Below are 20353 nucleotides of genomic sequence, written 5' to 3'. Positions count from 1 at the left end.
TCCAAGGATGGGGGGGGGGAGGCTAGGGGAGGAGAGGGGTGGGGAGAGGGAGAGATAGAGAGAAAGAGAACCAAAGTGCCCTCCCAAAAAGTTAGGCCTATATACTCCCCTCAGCAGGAATGATGGACTTCATTTCCCCACACCCTAACCAACTGAGAATATTATTCAATTTCTTAATTTTTGCCAGTAAGATGAGTGAAAAAATGACCTTTCATTTGTACTTTAATTTACACTTCACTAGTAGTGCATAGATGTGGGTTTTTTGTGTGTGTGTGTGTGTGTATCATTTGTTTTTCTCCTTGTGATAAAAGTCATTTCCCAATTTTATACTGGGTTTTATGTTCTTTAGTTGACTTGTAGAAGTTCTTTTTTTCTTCTGGATTTTACTAACTGGCTATACAGTAGTCCCCCCTTATCTGAGGGGATACAACCTAAGCGCCCCAGTGACTGCCTGAAACTGTGGATAGTACCAAATTCAAAATACACTATGTTTTTTCTATACATACACACCTTTGATAAAGTTTATGGCTTCTCTTTGGCATATCCAAGTTGCCACCATTATACTCTTGTACTTTGGGGCACTATTAAGTAAAATAAAGGTTTTTTGAACACAATCACTGTGATAGCTTGACAGCTGACCTGATAACCAAAGGCAGCTACTTAATGACCAATGGGCAGGGAGCATGTACAGCATGGACACCCTGACCAAGGGTGATTCACGTCCTGGCAGGAAAGAGCAAGAAGGTGGGGATTTACTCTTGCTACCCAGAGGGTGTGTAATTTAAAACTTATGAATTGTTTATTTCTGGAACTTTCCATTTAATATTTTCTGGTAACTGAAGCCACAGGAAAGAAAACTGTGGATGGGGGGACTACTGTGTATGTTGCAAGTATTTTCTCCTGATCTATTGCCTCTTCTTTTACTTTGTATGTGGTGTGTTTTTCTTTTTTTGAGTGAGTTTTTGTTGTGGTGGTGATAAGATATATATAGCATAAAAATTGCCATTTTAACCATTTTTAAGTGTACAATTCAGTGGTGTTAATTACATTCACAATGTTATGTAACCATTGCCACTATTTCCAAAACTCTTTCACCAGCCCAAACAGAAATTCTGTAAACATTAAGCAATTACTTCTCATTTCTCTCTCTTCCCAGCTCCTGGTAACCTCAATCTACTTTCTGCTTCCATGAATTTGCCTATTCTATATATTTCACAAAATGGAACCATGCAACATTTGTCTTATTGTCTCACTTATTTCACGTAGCATGTATCAAAATTTCATTCCTTTTTGTAGCTGAATAACATCCCATTGTGTGTCTATGCCACATTTTGTTTATCCATTCATCTGCTGATGGACATTTGAGTTGTTTCCACCTTTTGACTGTTGTGAATAATGTTAACTGGGGGACCCAGCGACCCAGGTACGTGACCTGAGCAGATACTGAACCGGCAACCTTTTGGTACACAGGGTGACACTCAACCAACTGAGCTACTCTGGCCGGGCCCTTCTTTCATCTCTTGCAGGTATATACCTAGGGGTGGAGATGCTGGGTCTTATGGTAGTCCTACATTTAGCTTTTTGAGAAACCATCAAACTGTTCTACACAGCAGCCGCACCATCTCACATTCCCACTAACTGCACAAAGATTCCAATTTTTCCACATCTACCAAATAACACTGATTATTTTCCATTAAAAGGCACTTTTAAAAAATTATAGCCATCCTAGTAGGTATAAAGTGGTATCATTGTGGCTTTTTTTGTTTTGTTTTTTGTGTTTGGTTCTTTTAGGCTCTGGGTTTAAATTTTAATTTCAGTCAGTTTTCAAGATCAAGTAACCATTGTGGTTTTAATTTGCATTTCCCTAATGAATAATGATATTGAGCACCTTTTCATGCCATGTGCTAACTGGCTTTTTGTATATCTTCTCTGGGGAAATATCTATTCAAATTCTTTGCTCATTTTTTAAATTGTGTTGTTTTTGTTGTTGAGTTTTAGGAATTCTTTGTATATTCTGGTTACTAGGCCCTTATCAGATATGTATTTGCAAATATTTCTCCTATTCTGTAGGTTTTCTTCTCACTTTCTTGATAGTCTCCTTTGATGCACAAAAGTTAATTTTGATGAAGTTGAATCTATGTTTTCCTTTGTTGCCTGTGCTTTTGGTATCTTATCCATGAAATCATAGTCATGGAGATTTTCCCCAATGCTTATTCTGTTTTATAGTTTTAGCTATCAAGTTTAGGCCTTTGATCCACTTTGAGTTAATTTTTATATGTGGTGTGAGATAAGGGTCCAAATTTATTCTTTTGCGTGTAGAAAAGCAGTTGTCCCAGCACTATTTGTTGAAGAAACAATTATATTCCCGTTGAATGGACTGGGAATCCTTGTCAAAACTCAATTGGCCATGCCCTGGCTGGTATTGCTCAGTGGTTAGAGCACTGGCCTGCACACTAAAGGGTCATGGGTTTGATTCCCGGTCAAGGGCATATACCTGGGTTGCAGGTTCAACTGGGTGTGTGCTGGAGGCAACCAATTGATATGTGTCTCTTATATCAATGTTTCTCTTTCTCTCCCCTTCCTGCTCCCCTTCCACTCTCTCAAAAATATCCTCCAGTGAGGATTAACAACAACAAAAAAGTACATGAGGTGGCTAAATCATGATATAATCACTTTTTATATTTATTAGTCATAGAATCATGCTTTTTCTAACATAATTAAAGATAAATTAAACATCATGCTAAATGTGAAAAATAGAAATTTGTCTTCACGTATTATGATTATCTAAAATTTTATTTTAAGTGAACTTCATAATATGATCTTTCATAGTCTAAAGATAGATTTTTTTTTAAACATATCTTTATTAATTTCAGAGAGAGGAAAGGAGGGGGGGAGAGAGAGAGATAGAAACATCAATGATGAGAGAGTCACTGATCGGCTGCCTAGCCTGCAACTGGGCATGTGCCCTGACCGGGAATCAAACCCCGATCTCCTGGATCCCAGGTCGATGCTCAACTGCTGAGCCACGCCCGGCTGGGCAGATAGAAGATATTTTTAATCAAAATCTTTATTGCATACTATTCAAAACTAACAAAGTTATTTAAAATTTCTTAGGAATGTTTTGTGAGTCAAAAAAGGGTTAGGAACGCCTGATCCCAATGTGACTCCTCACCTGAGAGAAACAGCACCTTTGCACCTCACAACCAGGCAGAGCCCTGTTAACATACCCTTCGATGCCCACAGCCCCAGCACCTCTGCTGGTGTTCCCAGGCACCTCGACTCAGCTAGTCCTAAAGGGAATTCATTACTGTTGCCAATTGGCTATCGGCCTCCATGGGTACTGTGCCCTTCTCCTGGGCATGTCTTCTAGTGAAAGTTACCACCCACCACCCACTCCTCCAACAGACGGGTTAGGCTTGGGCTGAAGCTGAGGACAGACAGAGAAACCTTAACTCAGTGCAGGGGCAGGAAAGTTTTACTGGAGGAATGACCCATGAACAGGAAGGAGCCAGGCCAACTAAAGGGGAAGGTGTTTCAAAGGAATATGTGCAAAGGAAATGAGTCAAAGATAATGACATGTGGGGGACTGAGCTCAGTTCATTGTGACTTCAAAGCAGAACAGGGTATACTCTCCTGGGATATTACCGGCATTTACTGCTATCCAAGTCCCCTGACCCACCATCTGCATCTCAACAAACCTGTCACCTCCAGGGCCTGTTTGGCTCCCCAGCGTCTCGGAGTTTCTCTCATTTCCCCAGGATGGACAGGTCTGCATTCACTCACAGAGAGCAGGGCCTGCTGGGGCCTTACACAGTGTACCCTGGGATGAGCCTGGGCCCAGTGAATTCCTCCTCCTATTCTTCACACCAGCCTGTGTCTGCAGAGCTCTGGACAGGAGTCTTGCTGGAGATAATTTTATTATAGTTCCCTGCAACCCATGATTTACTGTTAAGTGTGCCTGGAAGAGATGTTGCTGCTCCTCCAGAGGCCAACCAAATAAAGTGAACCATTAGTTGAGCCCTGAGTCAGGAACCTGGGCTGCTGACCAGCTCAGACACCCACCCCTCTGGGCCAGGGGTTTGCTGGATGAAATCAGCTGCATCCTTTTAACTCTCAGGGACCTAAATTTTCTGCAACAAATTGGACCCTTAAACTTTGCTCCCCACAAGGGCACTCCTGCCCCCTGTCCTTCCAGGCCAGAATCCTCTGAGAGTTTTTATGTCACCGAACTTTTTTGTGCTTGTTCTTCCTGCTGCCTAGAATCCTCTTCTCTTTCCTCCTGGCCAACTCCTATTTTATCCCTCCCAACCCAACTCAAATGCCATCATCCGGGGGAAGAGGAGAGGGCCCCTTCCCTTCAGCTCCTTCCTCCTCTGTGCCTTCTTATCTCGCCGTCCTATCGTTTTTGCCTTCTGTCCGTGTCGCCTTCCTCACAGATCTTGAGTGCCCCGAGGACGGCGGGGCCTGGGTGTGAGGAGGTCTCCGGGTGCGACCCCGAAGCGCTGCCCCGTCCGGAGGGGGCGCGTGCAGACCTCTGGGGCGGGGAGTGTGCTCCGGGCGCCGCGGGGTTAAGGGGCGCTGGCCTCGGAGGCCCCGCCTGCGGAGCGCGCCAACCGGGCGGGGGAAGCCGCCCCAGGGGTTCCCACCTCGAGCCCCGCTCATTACCTTTGGAAGCAATAGGAGCTCCAACTTAGGTGACAATTTTTGGGGAAGGGTCCGCGTGGTATGAACTCTGGAGCTTCCCCCTACGGTTGCGTTTCGTCCTCCCCCCACGTACGCTCTTGGTACAACCCGGGGATTCCCCGCGGCGGCCCTCCCCCTGACGTCACGGAGTCCCCGGGAGGCCCCGCCCCAGCCCACCGCGCCTTCTAAGGCCGCGGGTGCCCGCGGGGCTGGCGAGAGAGCGCGGCCATGGCGGGGCCTTGCAGCACCGGAGCCCCTGCCGCCGGCTGGAAGAGCCACATCGTGCGGCAGCTGCGGAGGCGGGACCGCATGCAAAAGGCACTCTTCCTGGAGCTGGTGCCGGCCTGTGAGTGCGCCCCCGGAGGCTTAGAGGATGGCTGTGGAGGGCACGGGGCTCCGGGAGAGTGTGTCTGGCTTCGCAAGTTCACCAACGCCTCCTCGCCTCCGAAGCCTCGGGCCTGCTGCACCCCTATCTGTTGCGCCCCATCTCCGGCTTGCCACATCCCTGTCCTTGCCAGTCCAGGCTCTGCTTAGCGCCCCGTCCAGGTCGGAGCTCCTGGCGCTGCTGCCCTCCTCGCCCCTCAGGGCTGGGCTCTGCCTCCCATGAGCTGTGCTTCCTAGGCACCGGTTCCTCAGCCAGGGTTGGTTTTGTAGGGTCTCTTGTGCTTCTCTCTGCCGGGCGGTCCCCAAGGTAGAGCCTGGTCAGCCCATTTGGTCCCCATAGCCCAGTAAAAGAACGTGGGACAGTCCAGAGCAACTACTTTTTGGCCAATCGAGGAAAGGAGTGAAACTGAATCTCTAGGGAGGAAGCTCAGAATTTCAGGCTTTGCCACAGGTAGGTGATCCAGGCTCAGGTTTTTGGAGTGCCTCTGTGCCTAGCCAACCCTGGCCTGAGGGAGAAACGGAGCCCCAGGCTGCAGGAGGGAGTGAGCTGAGCCCTGGAGGACATTCTCACAGAGTTGTGTCTGGGTAGCTGGTCAGGAGGGGGTATATAGATCGAGCGGGATACACAGGTGTGCATCTGTGTGTAGGGCTTCTGGTTACCTGTCTGGGGTTGAAAGTCTAATCACAATCCCGCTAGCTCCTTCACTGGGCCTAATCTTGGCTGTAGCTTAACCAAGTGTCCCCCACCAATACTCCCTGCCAGCTGCAAATGTGTGGGACTGGAGAGACTCTAGAGGGCTGAAATCCAACACACTTAAAGTCTAGCCTTCTCAGTGGTCTTGGGCAGGTCATTCCTAAGCCTCAGATTTCTCACCCATAAACTGGGCAAAATGGCATCTTTAGACTTGTTGAAGGGCCAGTGCAGTGCCCTGGGGGTTGGGCTGGGGTTTTGTGTGAGAACTAGGCCTGCTACCTGGGTGGAGGTGACAGTCAGGGGATTGGGTGAGGGAAAGTTGCTGGGCTTGGGCTTATCACCCTCACCTTACCTGGAATTGGTGAAAAAAGAGGAAGTGACCATGGTGGGGATGGAAGAGGTGTGTTTCAGGGTCTGTAGCAGAAACTATGTGGGATGGTGGGAGTGGGGAGAGAGGAACCTTCCACCAACCAGGGGAAGTCAGAATTGTTTTTTTAGTCCAGAAAGTTAGAGGCCCTGGAGGGGAAGTAAGGCCATAGGCCGGCGGAGCTCAGTTTGTTTCATCACTCTCTGGGGCCAGGCCCTGCCCTGGGGCTGGGGGATCAATCCCTGTCCCCTTCCTTTCTCAGGACCCATGGTGGGCATTGCCCAGCCATCTCCTTCCCCAGTAGTGGTCATCCTTCTTTGTCCCTGGGAGAGCAGGTCTTCTCCTGGGAGGGCCTGGGGGCTAGTGCTGTGAGGAGGCTGTACCAAGGCTGAAGGTCCTGGTAGAGCTGCACAAACACCATTTAACCCACTGGGTAGAACCCAGTCTGCCAGTAGCTCTTGCATTCCGCACCCCTGGGCTCCTGCAGCCCTCCTAGCCAGAGAGGTAACCTTTATGCCTGGAGTCTGCTGGTCTCTCTTTGCCCCAGGTTCACCCTCTTGCACCCCTAGATAACCGTCTCCTAGAGAAGGCTGAGCTGCTGGCCCGGTTCTCAGAGAAGCTGCAGCCAGAGCCAAATGATGTCACTCCCTCTACCCACCAGGGCCCTTGGTGAGTGTATGTGTGTTTGTGGTCACAATGGGCTGCCTGTGTCTAGGCCCTGCCCCCACGGCCTATGCTGGGTTCATTCTCTCCCTGGCACCTCATTGGCCCCTGGCTGTTACCCGGAATGGGGAGAGGGGGATGCTAGCTCTTCAGCCTTCCCCAAGGCCAGCTGCTTAGAATGTCCTTCTCTTCTACCCATTTCTGCATTTGTCCCATCCCCTTCCCCTCACCCCCACACTCTTTTCCCCTTCTCTGTCTCTGCCTGCCTCCCTATTCTTTACCTGATGCCTACAGAAAGGGTCCTGCTACCTATTCCGGAGGGAGTGAAGATGGGCAGCAGGAATGGGGTGGGGCTCCGGGTTGGGAGGTACTTCTAAAGGGGGGTCCTGGCCATGGAAACCAAGGCTTGGGGGACTCCCAGAGCTGAGAAGTCATGGACAGCTTCCGTTTCTGGAGGTGTGCTCTTTCCTCTACTGGCTTTCTGGATCTGCCTTCCCCAGGAGAAAGTTCACGATTCTGGTTTCAGGCTTTTCATGCACATTGCCTGGGTGAACGCAGGGACAATGAGCACCACTCTCTTGGTTGGTTGGCAGGGAGGAGGAGTCATGGTCTAACTCAGACCAAGTCCCATCACCAGCCACTCGGAGAGAGAAATGGCAAGAGGAGAAGGAGGGACTCCGGCTGGTCTGTGGTGAGGTAGGCTGGCAGGGGTCTGAGCGAGAATGGGGAGGGCCAGGATCCAGGACTTTGGGGGCTGGAAGATGTAGTCCGAGGGAGCCAGCACAAGGGATATTCCCCAAGTCCAATCCTTGAGGCTAGACGGTCAGAGTGCTCTCTAGCTTGGCTCTGGCAGCCCAGGATGAAGTGAGCTCCAACAGCAGCTAGACAAGTGAGGTGAGAGCTCTGTAGGAATGTGAGGTATACACGGGCCAGGTGGCTTCTGTTACCCTTCCTGATGGTCCAGCCTGCCCTGTTCGCCACTTGCCCTGCCAACCCCAGGGCCTACCACCAGTTGATGTTCAATACACATTTACAGACTAAATGAGTAAGGTGGTCCATTTCCCCGGCAGGGTGCATCACCTCCACCTGACAGTGCTGCCACCCTCACAAGCCCCCCTCCCCCCACTCCGTGGTGTGTCTCGGCTTGTTTCAACACACTCTCCTGGTGTTTCATTTCTGTCCCTGTTGCTTCTGAACTTCCTTCTCTGGCTCCTTCCCCTCCTCCCTATCTGCCTCCCTTTACATGTGGGTGTTCCTGAGAGCTCAGGGGGGTTCACTCACTCCCACAGCCTCAGAGATTTTCTGCTTGCTGACTCCCAGACCCATCTGTAACCAAGACTCTTGCTCAGCTGCTTTTTGGACTTCACATCTAAAGTCAGACTCACCATTGTCCCTGTAATATGGCCAACACCACACTGACGCGACTCCCTGCAGGCACTGGCCTATTATTTCAGCTAATCCTCCATAACTTTATGGTTGCAGAGGAAACTGAGGCTTAGAGAGGTGGAGCCAGGACTTGAGCTCTGTCCCACATGAATCCACCTTCTGTGCTCTCCATTTTTTCAATACATATTTATTGACACTTGCTACATGCAAGGCACAGGGAATGCAGCATAAACAGGTCCTGGCCTTATGAAGCTTCAAGTCTACTGGAGGAGACAGACAGGCCAGTAAACTCATACCCAGTTATAACATGCCAAGTCAGTTGCCTAACAAGTGTGGGAATGGGGATTCGAACCCAGTGAGAGCCTCTCCCTCAGAGTCCTGTTGTAGTTACAACTTGAAATATGAGAAGTGGTTCTCAAACATCTGAGCCCTCTTCTGGTCTGTGAGCACCCCAAGGCCTGGAATGCTTTTGGTTTGCCTCTATTGTGTCCCTGGGGCCTGTCGCCACACTCCATGCTAATGAATATTTGTAGACAAAGTGATGAATGACGTAGATCATACACCCCTCCATTGGTAGTCAGTCACTGGGCAGGAAACCTGGGGGCACCTGGACCCCTCCCAGGTCTCTGTTCTGAGCTAGTCACCAGGTCATGGATCCTGCCTCAAAACCCATCAACTTCTGTTTCCTATGCCATATCTGGCCTGGTCCAAATTACCCTCATTCCACCTTGGATGACTTCTCCCTTGGTACCCCTGTCCATTCTTCATACAGCACTCAGAGTGATCTATTTTAATAATAAAAACAATTTCCATTAATAAAAGACAAGTAATATACAATACATGCTTGTGAAAATTTCAAGAGAACAGAAAAATAGAGTAGAAAAAGTAAAAGCCTTTTTCACCACCTCTCCCCATTATCAGTTTGGTATATATATCCTATCACTTTCTTGTCTCTGAGCTCATGGTTCCCTTTGTATGGGACACTTCTACACATTCCTCACCCTCAGTACGTCCTCTCCTTCACTTCCTCAGATACACACCAGTCAGCTCCCACTGGATATGCCAGAGGATGAGGAGAGGCTTTTTATTTATTTATTTAAAAAATATATCTTTATTGATTTCAGAGAGAGGAAGGGAGAGGGAGAGAAAGATAGACACATCAATGATGACAGAGTCATTGATCAGCTGCAGCCCACAACCCAGGCATGTGCCCTGACCGGGAATCGAACCCTGATCATCTGGATCCTAGGTCGACGCTCAACCGCTGAGCCACGGCCGGCTGGGCAAGGAGGGGCTTTTTAACTGTTAGTAGTATTTCACATATCACAGCAAGCATGTATTATTATTTTTTAACTTTTTATTTTGAAATAATTACAGATTCACAGGAAGCTGCAAAGATAGTACAAAGAGGTCTTGTATACCCTTTACCCAGTTTCCCCCATTGGTTACATCTTCTGTAACTACAGCACACACAACCAAGGAATTGATATTGGTATGAACTATATATAGTTCTTTGTGATTTTGTCATGTATAGATTTGTGTGAGCATTAAGATATGGCACTATTTCATCAGCAGACATCTCTCTCTATCCTATTTTAGTCACAACTTATCCCTCTTTCCCCCAATCATTCCTAACTCCTGGTAACCACTAATCTGTTTTTATCTCTACTATGTGAATTTTGAAAAGCATAAAAAAATATTGAATACCAAAACATCAATGAAAGTAAATGACAGGTGAGGATGCAGAAGTGGTGGTCAGGTTCCTTAGTGGTGAAAAGAATTATAAATGTTATAAACTGGGCCAGCTATGAAAGTAGGCCTCCCTGCCTTGTGTGTCCAGGGCCCCTCCCCAGGCCCACCCACGTGAAAAAGAACACAGGAACAGATTAGCAATCGAGCTCCCAGCCTTGGTTATTTCCTCAGGTTCCTCTTGCCACAGTGGTGGGAACTGCTTTGCCTGGGGTCTGTCTCTCCCACTCATCCCTCAGCTCCAAAAAGTGGGAGCTTTTATCTCTGTGGCTTCCCCAGCTCTTGGCTGAAGGACTGTTTAGTGAGGTGGGGATATAAATGAGATGACTCTCACCTCCACTCTTGGGCTATGGGGCAGCTCCAGTATTCAGTCTGGGCTCCCTGCTCTTGCAGTCCATTCCTATTCTTAGCTTATGTGCACCTGCTAGGACTCCTTGCTCTCCGGGATCTGTTCTTGGGTAGGCCAGAGGAACAGAACCCACATCCCTTGAACCCGTCCTGTAGACCAGCCCTTTACTTGGAACATAATGCTAGGCGGCCTGGGTTCCAATATCAGCTCTGCCACTTAGCTGTATGACTTTGGGCAAGACACTTAACCTCTCTGTGTCGATGTTCCTTCTCTGTAAAATGGGGAGAATGGCATTACCTACCTCACAGTGATGTTATGGGGACTAAGAGTTAATATGTGTAGAATGCTCAGAACAAGGCATGGAACACATAAGTGCTATATTAACAAATTAAAAATTTGCCATTATTTGAAAAACGATTCCTCATAATAATCCCGTGTTACCCTATTAGGTACACTCTGTCATTCCCGTTTTACAAGTGAAGAAACAGAAGGTTGGAAGGTTGAAGTGACTACCTCAGGGTCACAGAGAAAATAAGTGGCCATGCCAGGACTGAAACTCAGGTGTTAGACTGCAGGGCCTAAGGCCCTACCACTGTCCCACGAAAACAGCAGTGCATCCCGTGCCAGACCCTAAGTCCACCTGCGTCCCAGCTTTTCAGTAAGGTGGTGGGTGGGTGGAGTAGCAGACCCTGGCTGAAGCCCTACAAAGAGGCCCACCTGTCCGACCCTAACCCCCCCCAGATGGCCTACCAGGTGGTGGAAAAGAGCGCGGCCCTGGGCGCCCTGGAGTCCGAGCTAGAGGAGCGGCAGCGCAGGTAAGGCGCGGGTGGGCCCTCGAGGGACCGCGCCCGCCTCTGGGCGGCTCCGCGCCACCTCTGCTGGGGAGGGGGACGGGGTGACCCCGCGTGTCTCCAGCAGGGCCCGACAGCTTTTCCCCGGTCCCCAAAGGCCCGGAACCGCAGGACTCGGAGGCTGCAAGGCTAGGTGGGAGGAGACTTGCCTTAGCGGCTCGGCCGGCTCGTGGCCATGGGCAAGTCTGTCCCAACTGTGAGACCCGTCCCCACCGCGCTGTGATGCTGGCTCGCCCCTCTCCAGGCTGGCGGCTCTGGAAGCTCAGGTGGCGCAGCTGCGGGAGAAGCGGGCGCAGCAAGTGTCGCTGGTGGACGCGCGGCGGGCGCGGAACGTGGCGCAGCAGGCAGCGTACGAGGCGCTGCGCTCGCAGGCCCGGCTCCAGGAGGCCGCACTGCGCAGCCTCCAGGAGGAGGCGCGCAACCTGCTGGAGCGGCTGGTGCAGCGCAAGGCGCGCGCGGCCGCCGAACGCAACCTGCGCAACGAGCGCCGCGAGAGGTGAGCGCGCTGGGTCCAGCCCCTCAGGTGGGCGGGCGATCGCGCCAGCTGTGGGGGAGCGTCCCGCCCCTTCCTCCGGATGGGAACCCCTCCCCCTTCCCCGGGAGAGGGGACCCTTGCCTGCCCTCTCGGGAAGGTTCGGTGTCCTGTGCCTGGGTCCCTGGAAGTTTTTATACCCCCAGGGCCAAGCAGACGCTGGTGTCCCAAGAGCTGAAGAAGGCTGCCAAGCAGACAGTGAGCATCAGCGAGTAAGAGTGACGATGGCCCGCATGCTCTGGAGTTCCCTGCTCTTGGGGGCCGTTACCTCCACTTCTACCTTGCCCCACACCTGCCCGCAGCTACCCATGCACCTGTCCGCATGTGTGCACAACCATGGTGGGGAGGGGGCACGTAGACTGAGGCCACAAGGTATGTGCAGACACGTGTGGTCATAGGAGCCAGCGTGGGCCGTCACATGTGTGCCCGCACAGACCCCTCATCATGGAGTCTGCACATCTTCACCACGTGGGGCCCTGGGGCAGGGAGGGCCTGGCTGGTCCTTTAGCCTTCCTGAGTTCCATTCACTCTCCCAGGAGCCCAGAAACCTTAGGCAATGAGATCAGGGAGAAGGCTGAGATGACTCTGACCGTGCCTGCTGAGCCAGTGTTTCTAGAGAGTGAGGCTGGTGAGAAGTGGAAGAGGCCCTTCAGGTGAGGACTGTCCCAGAGCTCTGAGCTGAGCCCCACCCCAGAGTCTTCCAGTAGAATCTTGAGCCTGCTTTTGGGTTGGGAGGGGCCTTGAGAGGCACTGGGTACAGCTCAGACCTCCTAGGACAAGTCTGACCTCCAGTGCCACCTCAGGGATCCCAACCCCTGTCCTTACCTCTTTCCTTTCCAGGACCAGAACTCTGGGGGTGGGGTGTCAGGCTGGTAAAAGGGTGTCACCAGGAGGGAACCTGTGGGCAAGGCCCAGGGCTCAGCTGTGGTAGGCATGTGTGCATACACAGGGATATGAGAGCACACAAGTGCGCAAGCCTGGATGAGCATACTTGAATGCGTGTGAACATCTGAGCATGTGTAGATAGATGTGAGCTCACACAGTGGGACCTGATTGGGGCTTCAGTCCTTGGGACTAGCATTTGCCTGGCATTGAGGCTGCCTTTCCCTGTCCCATTCCCCAAGCTGAAAGCTCTCCAGCTCTTTCTTGCATGTCACTGGTGTCCGGGCCTCAGGGTAGTGAAGGAACCTTGGGGAGGGGCATAAGATGCTGGTCCCCAAAGCCCTTGGCAGCCCTGGTGGGCCAACTCATCCCAGGACACACCCTCTCCTGGGCATTTTTGAGGTCTCATCAGGTCTAGGTTCTCACATCCCCCTGCCCCCAGCCTTATGCTGTCCCAACCTAGGGGCACCTTCACCACCCCTCCTCCATAGGCCCCTGCTCAGCCTACCAGGAACCTTGGTTGGAGGCACCTGGGTGGTGAGGCAGTTCTTACCATCATGCTGAAAACTTTGGGAGACTTCATTGCCAACTCCCTGCCTGCCTCCATCTTCATGGGAAGGCTCTGGGTCATGCCATTCTCTTGGTCTTGGAGGAGCCAAGTTCTCATCCTGGGCTCCAGAGGCTATGAGCCCCAGGGTGCCTGGCAGAGTAGGGTTGAATGGCTGCTGTCTGCACACCCACCTGCCAGTCCCTTAGCACTTCTCTCTCAATTCTGCCCCAGGTCTGCCTCCGCCACCTCCCTGATGCTGTCCCGCTGTGTGGATGTGGTGAAGGGGCTTCTGGAGTAAGTGTGTGTGTCCACCAACATGTGTGTGAGCACACTGACATGTGCGTGAGGGATAGGGTATCTTGGAGCTCTGTACACAGCTTCTAGAGCCCAGACTTTGTCTGTGTAAGTGCCTCGGTGTGTCCAGCTGTGTGTTGCCTAGCAGTCTGCGTGAGTCTCTGCTGAGCCCCGGAGGCAGGAGCTGGGTGCATCGGCTCATTTTCACCCCTTGCTTGGCTATCCTCCAGGCTCTGTCCCTCATCCAATTTCCTCACAGAGGACCAAGAGTTCCAGCCTGAGGCTGGACAGGAGCTACCACTCAGTTGGGAAACTGAGGTTCAGAAACATCAGGGACTCGTTCAGGGTCACAGAGCCAAGCAGTGGCAAGGCCAGGGCTGAAACTCCAGTCCTGAGGTTTCTCTGCATCCACTGACTCTGCCCTGTCTCTGTGCATTTCTCTGTGCCCCTGTCATTTCCTCACAGAGGCCAGATTGGGGACTGTGCTCCCTGCACCTCCTGGCCACCTTCTGTCGCCTTCTGTCTGCTTCTTGTTGTTGCCTCAGGGGAACTTGAGGCTCCCATGTCAGAAGGACTTGCTGAATGCCCTCCTGACCCCCCTCTCCCCACAGTTTCAAGAAAAGGAGAGGACACTCAATTGGGGGAGTCTCTGAGCAGCAATATCAGAGCATCCCTGTGTGCGTGGCTGCCCGACTTCCCACCTGGGCTCAGGATGTGCTGGTATGGAGGAGCTGGGCCACATGCATGAGGTGCTGATATGGGGAGTGTGGGCCCAAGGAGTGGTCCAAGGAGTCCAGGGAAGCAGGGCTGGGTTCCTCAGCAGGAGCAGAAGTTTTTCTGCTACAACTTGCTGTGGGAGCCCCTCAGCCTTTCTGATGGGGGCATGGACTGGAGAGGGAGAGACAGGAGGCTGGGAGACCAGGAGACCATTCAGCGGAGTATGCGGTATTGTTGGGGGAGGGTGTTGCAAGGGCCTAGGCACAGATGGTGAGACCCCATCGTGTACACAGGTGCACATGAGGGCCTATGAGCGTGCACAAAGAGGCCTGTATGGCAAGGATCAGGGGCACCAACCTCCCCTTTTCCCCACAGGATGCCCACCTTTCTGAGGTCAATGCAGTTTGTTTTGCTCCCAATAGCAGCCTCCTGGCCACTGGAGGGGCTGACCGCCTCATCCACCTCTGGAATGTCGTGGGAGGTGAGGGTCCCTCCCCTGCAGGCAAACCCAATGCTTTGTCTCCAGACCCCACCCTCAGCTTGTTCCTTGATGGTCAAAGGTCTTGGGCCTCTTTATGTTTCCTCACGTGGAACACTGTTGTGGGCAGTGGCCAATCCCTCGGCAAGAGTACGGGGCTCACTTTTCTGAAGAAGGGTAGAGCCTTCCAGCTCCTGGGGTCCAGGACTGCAGGAGGATGAGGAGGGTTTAGCTCAGATGGCCCCTGTTTGGAGAGGTAGGGGTTCCCTAGGCCACTTCTTTTGTTTTCACTTGAACTCTCAGAACTCAGGAGACCAATATTAGCTACCTTGGGCTGTGTGTGTGTGTGTCCGGGGGTGGGGCATGGGAGGTCAGCCAGCTCCTGGAGGCTTCTCAGAGGAGTCAAATCTCCAGCTAACCTGGCCCTGGCTTACTTTGTGACCTAGGCACAGTTCCTTTTCTCTGGTCCTCCTTAGTGCTATGAAATGACCAGCTATCCCCTGGCGTCCCCTGCTGGCAGTTTGGGAAAGTGCAGCTCAGGCCCCCAGAACAGACCCAGCAATTCTGTCCTCTAAATTGGGAGACTGATTTTCCCATTCCCAGCCCCAGCTCCTTGTTTTCATGAGGTTAGTGATCTCATTGCACCTGTCCCTTCCTCTGGTCCCCCCAGGTCGCCTGGAGGCCAACCAAACCCTTGAAGGAGCTGGCGGCAGCATCACCAGTGTGAACTTCGACCCCTCGGTGAGGGGACTTTGCCCCAGTAGCATGGGATGCTCCCCTCCCCCAGTCTCCACCCCAGGCAGGTGGGGGCTCTGGGACCTGAGGAAACACATGGGTATCCTAGAACTGGGCCCTCAAATCCTCCTCCCTGGACCCAGAAGCTCCTCTTCCTGCCTGGGGGACCCGGGCTGTGGGAAGCTCCCAGGCAGCTCTGCCCCAGCTCTCTGGCCTGTGGGATGCCACCTCTGGCCAGGCCCAGGTCTAAGACCTCTCCTACTCTCATCTCTCCAGGGCTCCCAGGTCTTGGCAGCTACTTATAGTCAGGCAGCTCAGCTCTGGAAGGTGGGAGAGGCATGGTCCAAGGTGAGTTTTGACTAGGGAGGCAGCCTGGGGGTCAGGGGTCATGCTTTGGGCCTAGAAAGGGGTGTTATGGAGTCTTGGCCATGCCTTTGATCCATATTTGGGATGGGGGCCGCAGGAGACACTGTCTGGACACACAGACAAGGTGACGGCTGCCAAGTTCAAGCTAACGAGGCATCAGGCGGTGACTGGGAGCAGAGACCGGACAGTGAAGGAGTGGGACCTCGGCCGTGCCTACTGTGAGGCCCAGCTCTGCCCCCCTCCCCCGCAGCCTGTACCCTCCCCTCCCCCCAGGCTGGGCTATGAAGGACCTTGACCTGCTCTCTGCAAATGATTCCAAGATTCATAGGCATTTGGGGTGAAACCTCCAAAGGCCCCTTTCTCTATCCCCCATTGGTGCTTTCTGTCAGTTTCTTGATAACCTCAGGCTTTGGGCTGGGAAGCAGGGGACCAGGGTTCTAGTTTTGGGAGGACACTGCCCCTCTGGGGCTTCTGGGCCTCAGCTTCTCATGTCTAGTGGGCTGGCTCCTGATGACCCTTCTCTGCTCCTTGTTCCCTAGGCTCGAGGACCATCAATGTATATTCCTACTGTAATGACGTGGTGTGTGGGGACCATGTCATCATTAGTGGCCACAATGACCAGAAAATCCGGTTCTGGGACAGCAGGTGACAGGTGTGGGCTATGCATGGCAGAGGCATAGGGACGGGGCTCCCCTGTTCTCTTTCCGTTCTCTGGCATGGAGCTCTGGAGGGTACCTCAGGGAAGTGAGGCAGTGCTGGGCTGGGCCCCTTGAAGGCTTAGCCAGTGGACCTGTGCCACCTCAGTGGTTCTCCTTCCAATCATTGGACTCTGCCTGGCCTCGACAACCAGCACCTAAGTGGTAACCATTTAGTTACCACTTTTTGATCAAAAGGACCAAATGTTTAGTTGTGTTTTAAACCTAAGAGCCCAACATTGGGCTTGGATGGTAAATAAAAGCCAGTGCCAGAGCCAGTGCCAGGCCTGCCTCTGGCTCCTCCTTACTGGTCTATAGTGATTGCTGTTTGACACCCTTGCTCTTTTACATGTGTAAAGACAGACTTCCATTGCTTTCCCTCTGGCACTTATTTTAGTGACCCAAGGGTTTCAGGGGCTGCTCCAGTGGGAGATTAGTCACCATCAGCCTTGGTCCCCAGTGCTCTGAGAGCAGGGGTGCCTCTGGACCAGGGGTGGCCCTGTCAGCATGGGCTGCTCCTCACCCCATCTCTGTCCTTGCTCCTCAGGGGGCCCCACTGCACACAGGTCATCCCTGTGCAGGGCCGGGTCACCTCCCTTAGCCTCAGCCACGATCAGCTACATCTGCTCAGCTGTTCCCGTGACAACACACTCAAGGTCATCGACCTGCGTGTCAGCAATATCCGCCAGGTGTTCAGGTACCTGCCTCATAGCGTCTGACCCTGTGGCTTTGGCTGGGGCAGCTGGGCCTCTTGTACCCTGTGCAAGGCTCTCCATGGCCTGCCAACTGGGGGGCCCTCCCTGGAGGCCCTTTTGGACCAGGGCCTGCTGAGGTGCCCTACCCCTAGACACAGAGAGGAATCTTTGGAAGTTCCTGGCTGAGGGCAGGGACTGGTGCCAACCTCCATTCTGACCTGACTCTGTCTGTTCTCAGCGCTGATGGCTTCAAGTGTGGCTCTGACTGGACCAAGGCCGTGTTCAGGTATGTACATGAGAACATATGCCTTTGTTCAAGTGTGCCCCATCTGACAGTGTATGTCAGTGTCTGTGTCCTCACCTCTGACCTTCTCTCTCTTGCTCTGCTGTGGCCACTGCAGCCCAGACAGAAGCTATGCAGTGGCAGGTTCCTGGGACGGAGCCCTGTATATCTGGAATGTAGACACTGGGAAATTGGAGAGCATCCTACAGGGACCCCACTGGTGAGCATGGCACCACCCACCTGCCTACCAGAGCCTCAGGGGCACTGCCACTCCAGCCCCAGTCCTGCTGAGCCAATTCCAGGCTCTGACATGCTTGGACCCTGGAGTCCCCAGCCCTTGTTTCCACATCTTCCACCTCCCAGAGCCCTTCATCACAGTTCACAAGGTGCACTTGGGGGTCCTTCCTCACCGTAGCCCTGTAAGCCCATTTTTATAGGTGAGGAAATGGGCTTAGAGAGAGCCTCAAACTGCCCAGGTCCAGTAATGGGCAGCAGCAGGCCCAGCTCCTGATGCCCCCTGAAGCCTGGCCCTCCTTTTCCTCAGCGCTGCCGTCAACGCCGTGGCCTGGTGCTACTCCGGCAGCCACATGGTGAGCGTGGACCAGGCCAGGAAGGTCGTGCTCTGGCACTAGTGTCGTGACTTCGCCTGCCTGAGCTGGAGCTCTAGTCAGAAGCCTGAAGCCAGAGAACATTGTCTTCCCACTGCTCCACTGGGCTCCAGGGCCAGTGGGCCCAGTGAGGTGTGGGTGGGGTGGCTCAGGGCATTTAGTAAGGAAGAAGGCCTGGCAGGACCTGGCCTGTTAGTTTAAAAACAAAGTGTGGGTTGGGGGAATTACAGCACTTTTTGTTTATCTCTGTCTCCTCACTTTCTCTGCCAAAAGTGGAAAAAACTGCATCTAAACTGGTGTCCCCTTGCCTCTTTGCAGCATTCAGGGAACAGAGAGGCCTTCCTTTGGGCTGGTAGCTCGAGGAAATCCAGGCTTGGCCCCCTTTCGTCCTCCCACACAGAGCTGGGCAGGGCCGGCCCGGCCTCCGTGCTATTCAAGTCTAACAGGAGACAGCAAGAAGGGCCAGAGGCAGCAAAGGGCAGTGGTTCTTGGAGCCATGGGAATTCATGGTCCTAAGATCAAGCCAGCACTGTGGGCCATCCTTCAAGCACCCAGGGTAGACTGAGGCTGAGGAGGGGCTGTGGGAGTCCGAGGAGGGAGTAGGGGAGGTAGCCCAAAAAGGCTCTGGTGGAAAGGGTCCTAACAAATTGGAGAGTGATGTCAAGGACTTGTTCCACTGGGCCAGCCTTTAGACCAGCCAAGTTCTTGCTCCAGAGGCAGAGCCTGGAGTGGGTGAGGAACAGCTTCCATGTCTATGAGTCTGGGAGGGCAGCAGTAGACTGAGCTTGGGCCTGGGAATTCGCTTACATGGGCATCAGATTTAATCTTCACAACAAGCCTCTGAAGTGCAAGGCAGACCCAGCAGGGTGGAGCCTGGGCACCCCACTTCATCAACCTGGGGCATGGCAGAGGAGTTCGGTAGGACGGCCATTGTCTGGGGTGATAGGGGCTGACCCGTGGGGATCTGCTCAGCCGAGTCAAAGGCTCCACTCTGAACTCAGCCTCCTCCTTTATCATCTTACAAAGGCTCCCTTGGGGATCTTTGCCAGTCCCAGGGCTTTGGAAGCCATGTCCAAAATGGGCAGCAGAGAGCTAAGGGCCTGGCTCTGCAGCCAGACTGTCTGGGTGTGAATCTCAGCTCTTCTGTTTAGTAGCGGAATGACTGTGAGCAAGTTACTTAATGTCTTTGTGCCTCCTTTCCTTCTCTAGAACGGGATGATAGCACACACCTCAACTACTGTTTTAAGGCCCCAATGTGCTAGTATTTGTAAAGCTCCTGGCATGTGTCAAAGGCTGGGTGTCGGTTAAATACCCAAATCTGCTGATTCCCAGATCACTCACTGCTCTTGGCCCCCAACTGCCCCCTGAGCTCTAGGTGACATACCCAGCTGCCTTCTGGGCCTCATCTCCCAGATGTAAGTTCCTCTTCTCCTCACACTGCACATCCGCACACCAAGGCCTGGGGCCACTGTGTCTCTCCTTTCTTGCTGCCACTGCAGGCCACCTTCTATACCTGCTGCCACCCCACCCAGCCCCCTCGCCATTGTGACTTTCTAAGGTGTCACTGTCACATGTTCAACCATTTGGAGTTCCCCTGCTGCCTGCAGAGAAGCACATGAATTTCAAAGCCCTTGGATCTACCCTGCTGGCCTCAGCTGCATCTTCATTTCCCTACTACTATGAATGTGTCCTATGTGTGATTTCTCTCTACTTAGAATGCTTTTCCCTCCCAGCCCCCAATTCACATTTGTCCTTCAGAATCCCCACTTGCCAGGCTGGCAGGGGGCTCCTCCAGCCTGCGCTCCGGTCTGTGCCTGCCTCCCTCCACCTTTAGCAGGAAACTCTTGGAGGAGACCAGGATGGGAAGTATTCCCTGGAATCAGGCCAGACACAGAGAAAGCCTCAGGAAATGTTTAAGTGGCTAAATTCTCTACTCAAGGACTCTGCAAGTCTAACAGTTGAAGACACTGAGTCCAATCTAAAATTCACAAAAGCCCAGCCCTCATGCCCTGGCTCCTGGTGGCCACCAGGAGTCACCAGCTGCCTAGTATCTGCTGAGGCCCGTCTCCTGGGATTCATGGCTGGAAAGACCAGCACTTCCAGGAGCCACCATTACCCAGTCTCATGTGTCAGGCCCTGTGCTCTGCACTTTTCCTGTAGTATCTGATTTGTTCCTCCCAACCACCTTGTGATGTAGGTATTTCTTTCATAGGTAAGAAAGTTGAGGCTCAGAGAACTTAAGTAATGTGAGGTCTCACAGTTGGCACAGCTGGATTGTGACTATTATACTTAAAAAAATATATCAGAGAATCTGGGTTCCAGTTAAGAAGCCAGGCCTCTGATTCCCTCTTTTCTGGAAACGATTCAGGTTCTGCAGAGGGGCTGGCCTGGT

At 52.6% G+C, this 20353-nt stretch overlaps 1 protein-coding gene across 3 annotated transcripts; it reads left to right on the top strand.

The window, feature by feature from the left end:
* Positions 1 to 4827: 4827 nt before the first annotated feature.
* On the top strand, positions 4828 to 18126 carry ATG16L2 (autophagy related 16 like 2). Of its 3 annotated transcripts, XM_081152979.1 has the most exons (18): positions 4828 to 5029; positions 6698 to 6797; positions 7385 to 7487; positions 11017 to 11090; positions 11371 to 11622; positions 11805 to 11870; positions 12195 to 12311; positions 13322 to 13384; positions 13996 to 14104; positions 14477 to 14582; positions 15250 to 15320; positions 15591 to 15662; positions 15778 to 15898; positions 16220 to 16325; positions 16923 to 17072; positions 17309 to 17356; positions 17472 to 17573; positions 17898 to 18126. In XM_081152979.1, the coding sequence occupies exons 1-18, from the start codon at positions 4912 to 4914 to the stop codon at positions 17983 to 17985; spliced, it is 1866 nt and encodes a 621-aa protein (XP_081009105.1). In that variant the 5' UTR covers positions 4828 to 4911; the 3' UTR covers positions 17986 to 18126. The 3 variants fall into 3 exon arrangements, with proteins under 3 accessions (XP_081009105.1, XP_081009106.1, XP_081009107.1); XM_081152980.1 differs by lacking the exon at positions 13322 to 13384 and having other exon boundaries at positions 4854 to 5029; XM_081152981.1 differs by lacking the exons at positions 4828 to 5029; positions 7385 to 7487 and having other exon boundaries at positions 6715 to 6797.
* Positions 18127 to 20353: the final 2227 nt, after the last annotated feature.

This window comes from Miniopterus schreibersii (assembly GCF_964146895.1).
Source record: "Miniopterus schreibersii genome assembly, chromosome: 12".
NCBI lineage: Eukaryota > Metazoa > Chordata > Mammalia > Chiroptera > Miniopteridae > Miniopterus > Miniopterus schreibersii.
The sequence above is the reverse complement of the archived record's forward strand: the minus strand, read 5'-3'. Positions and strand labels throughout refer to the sequence as shown.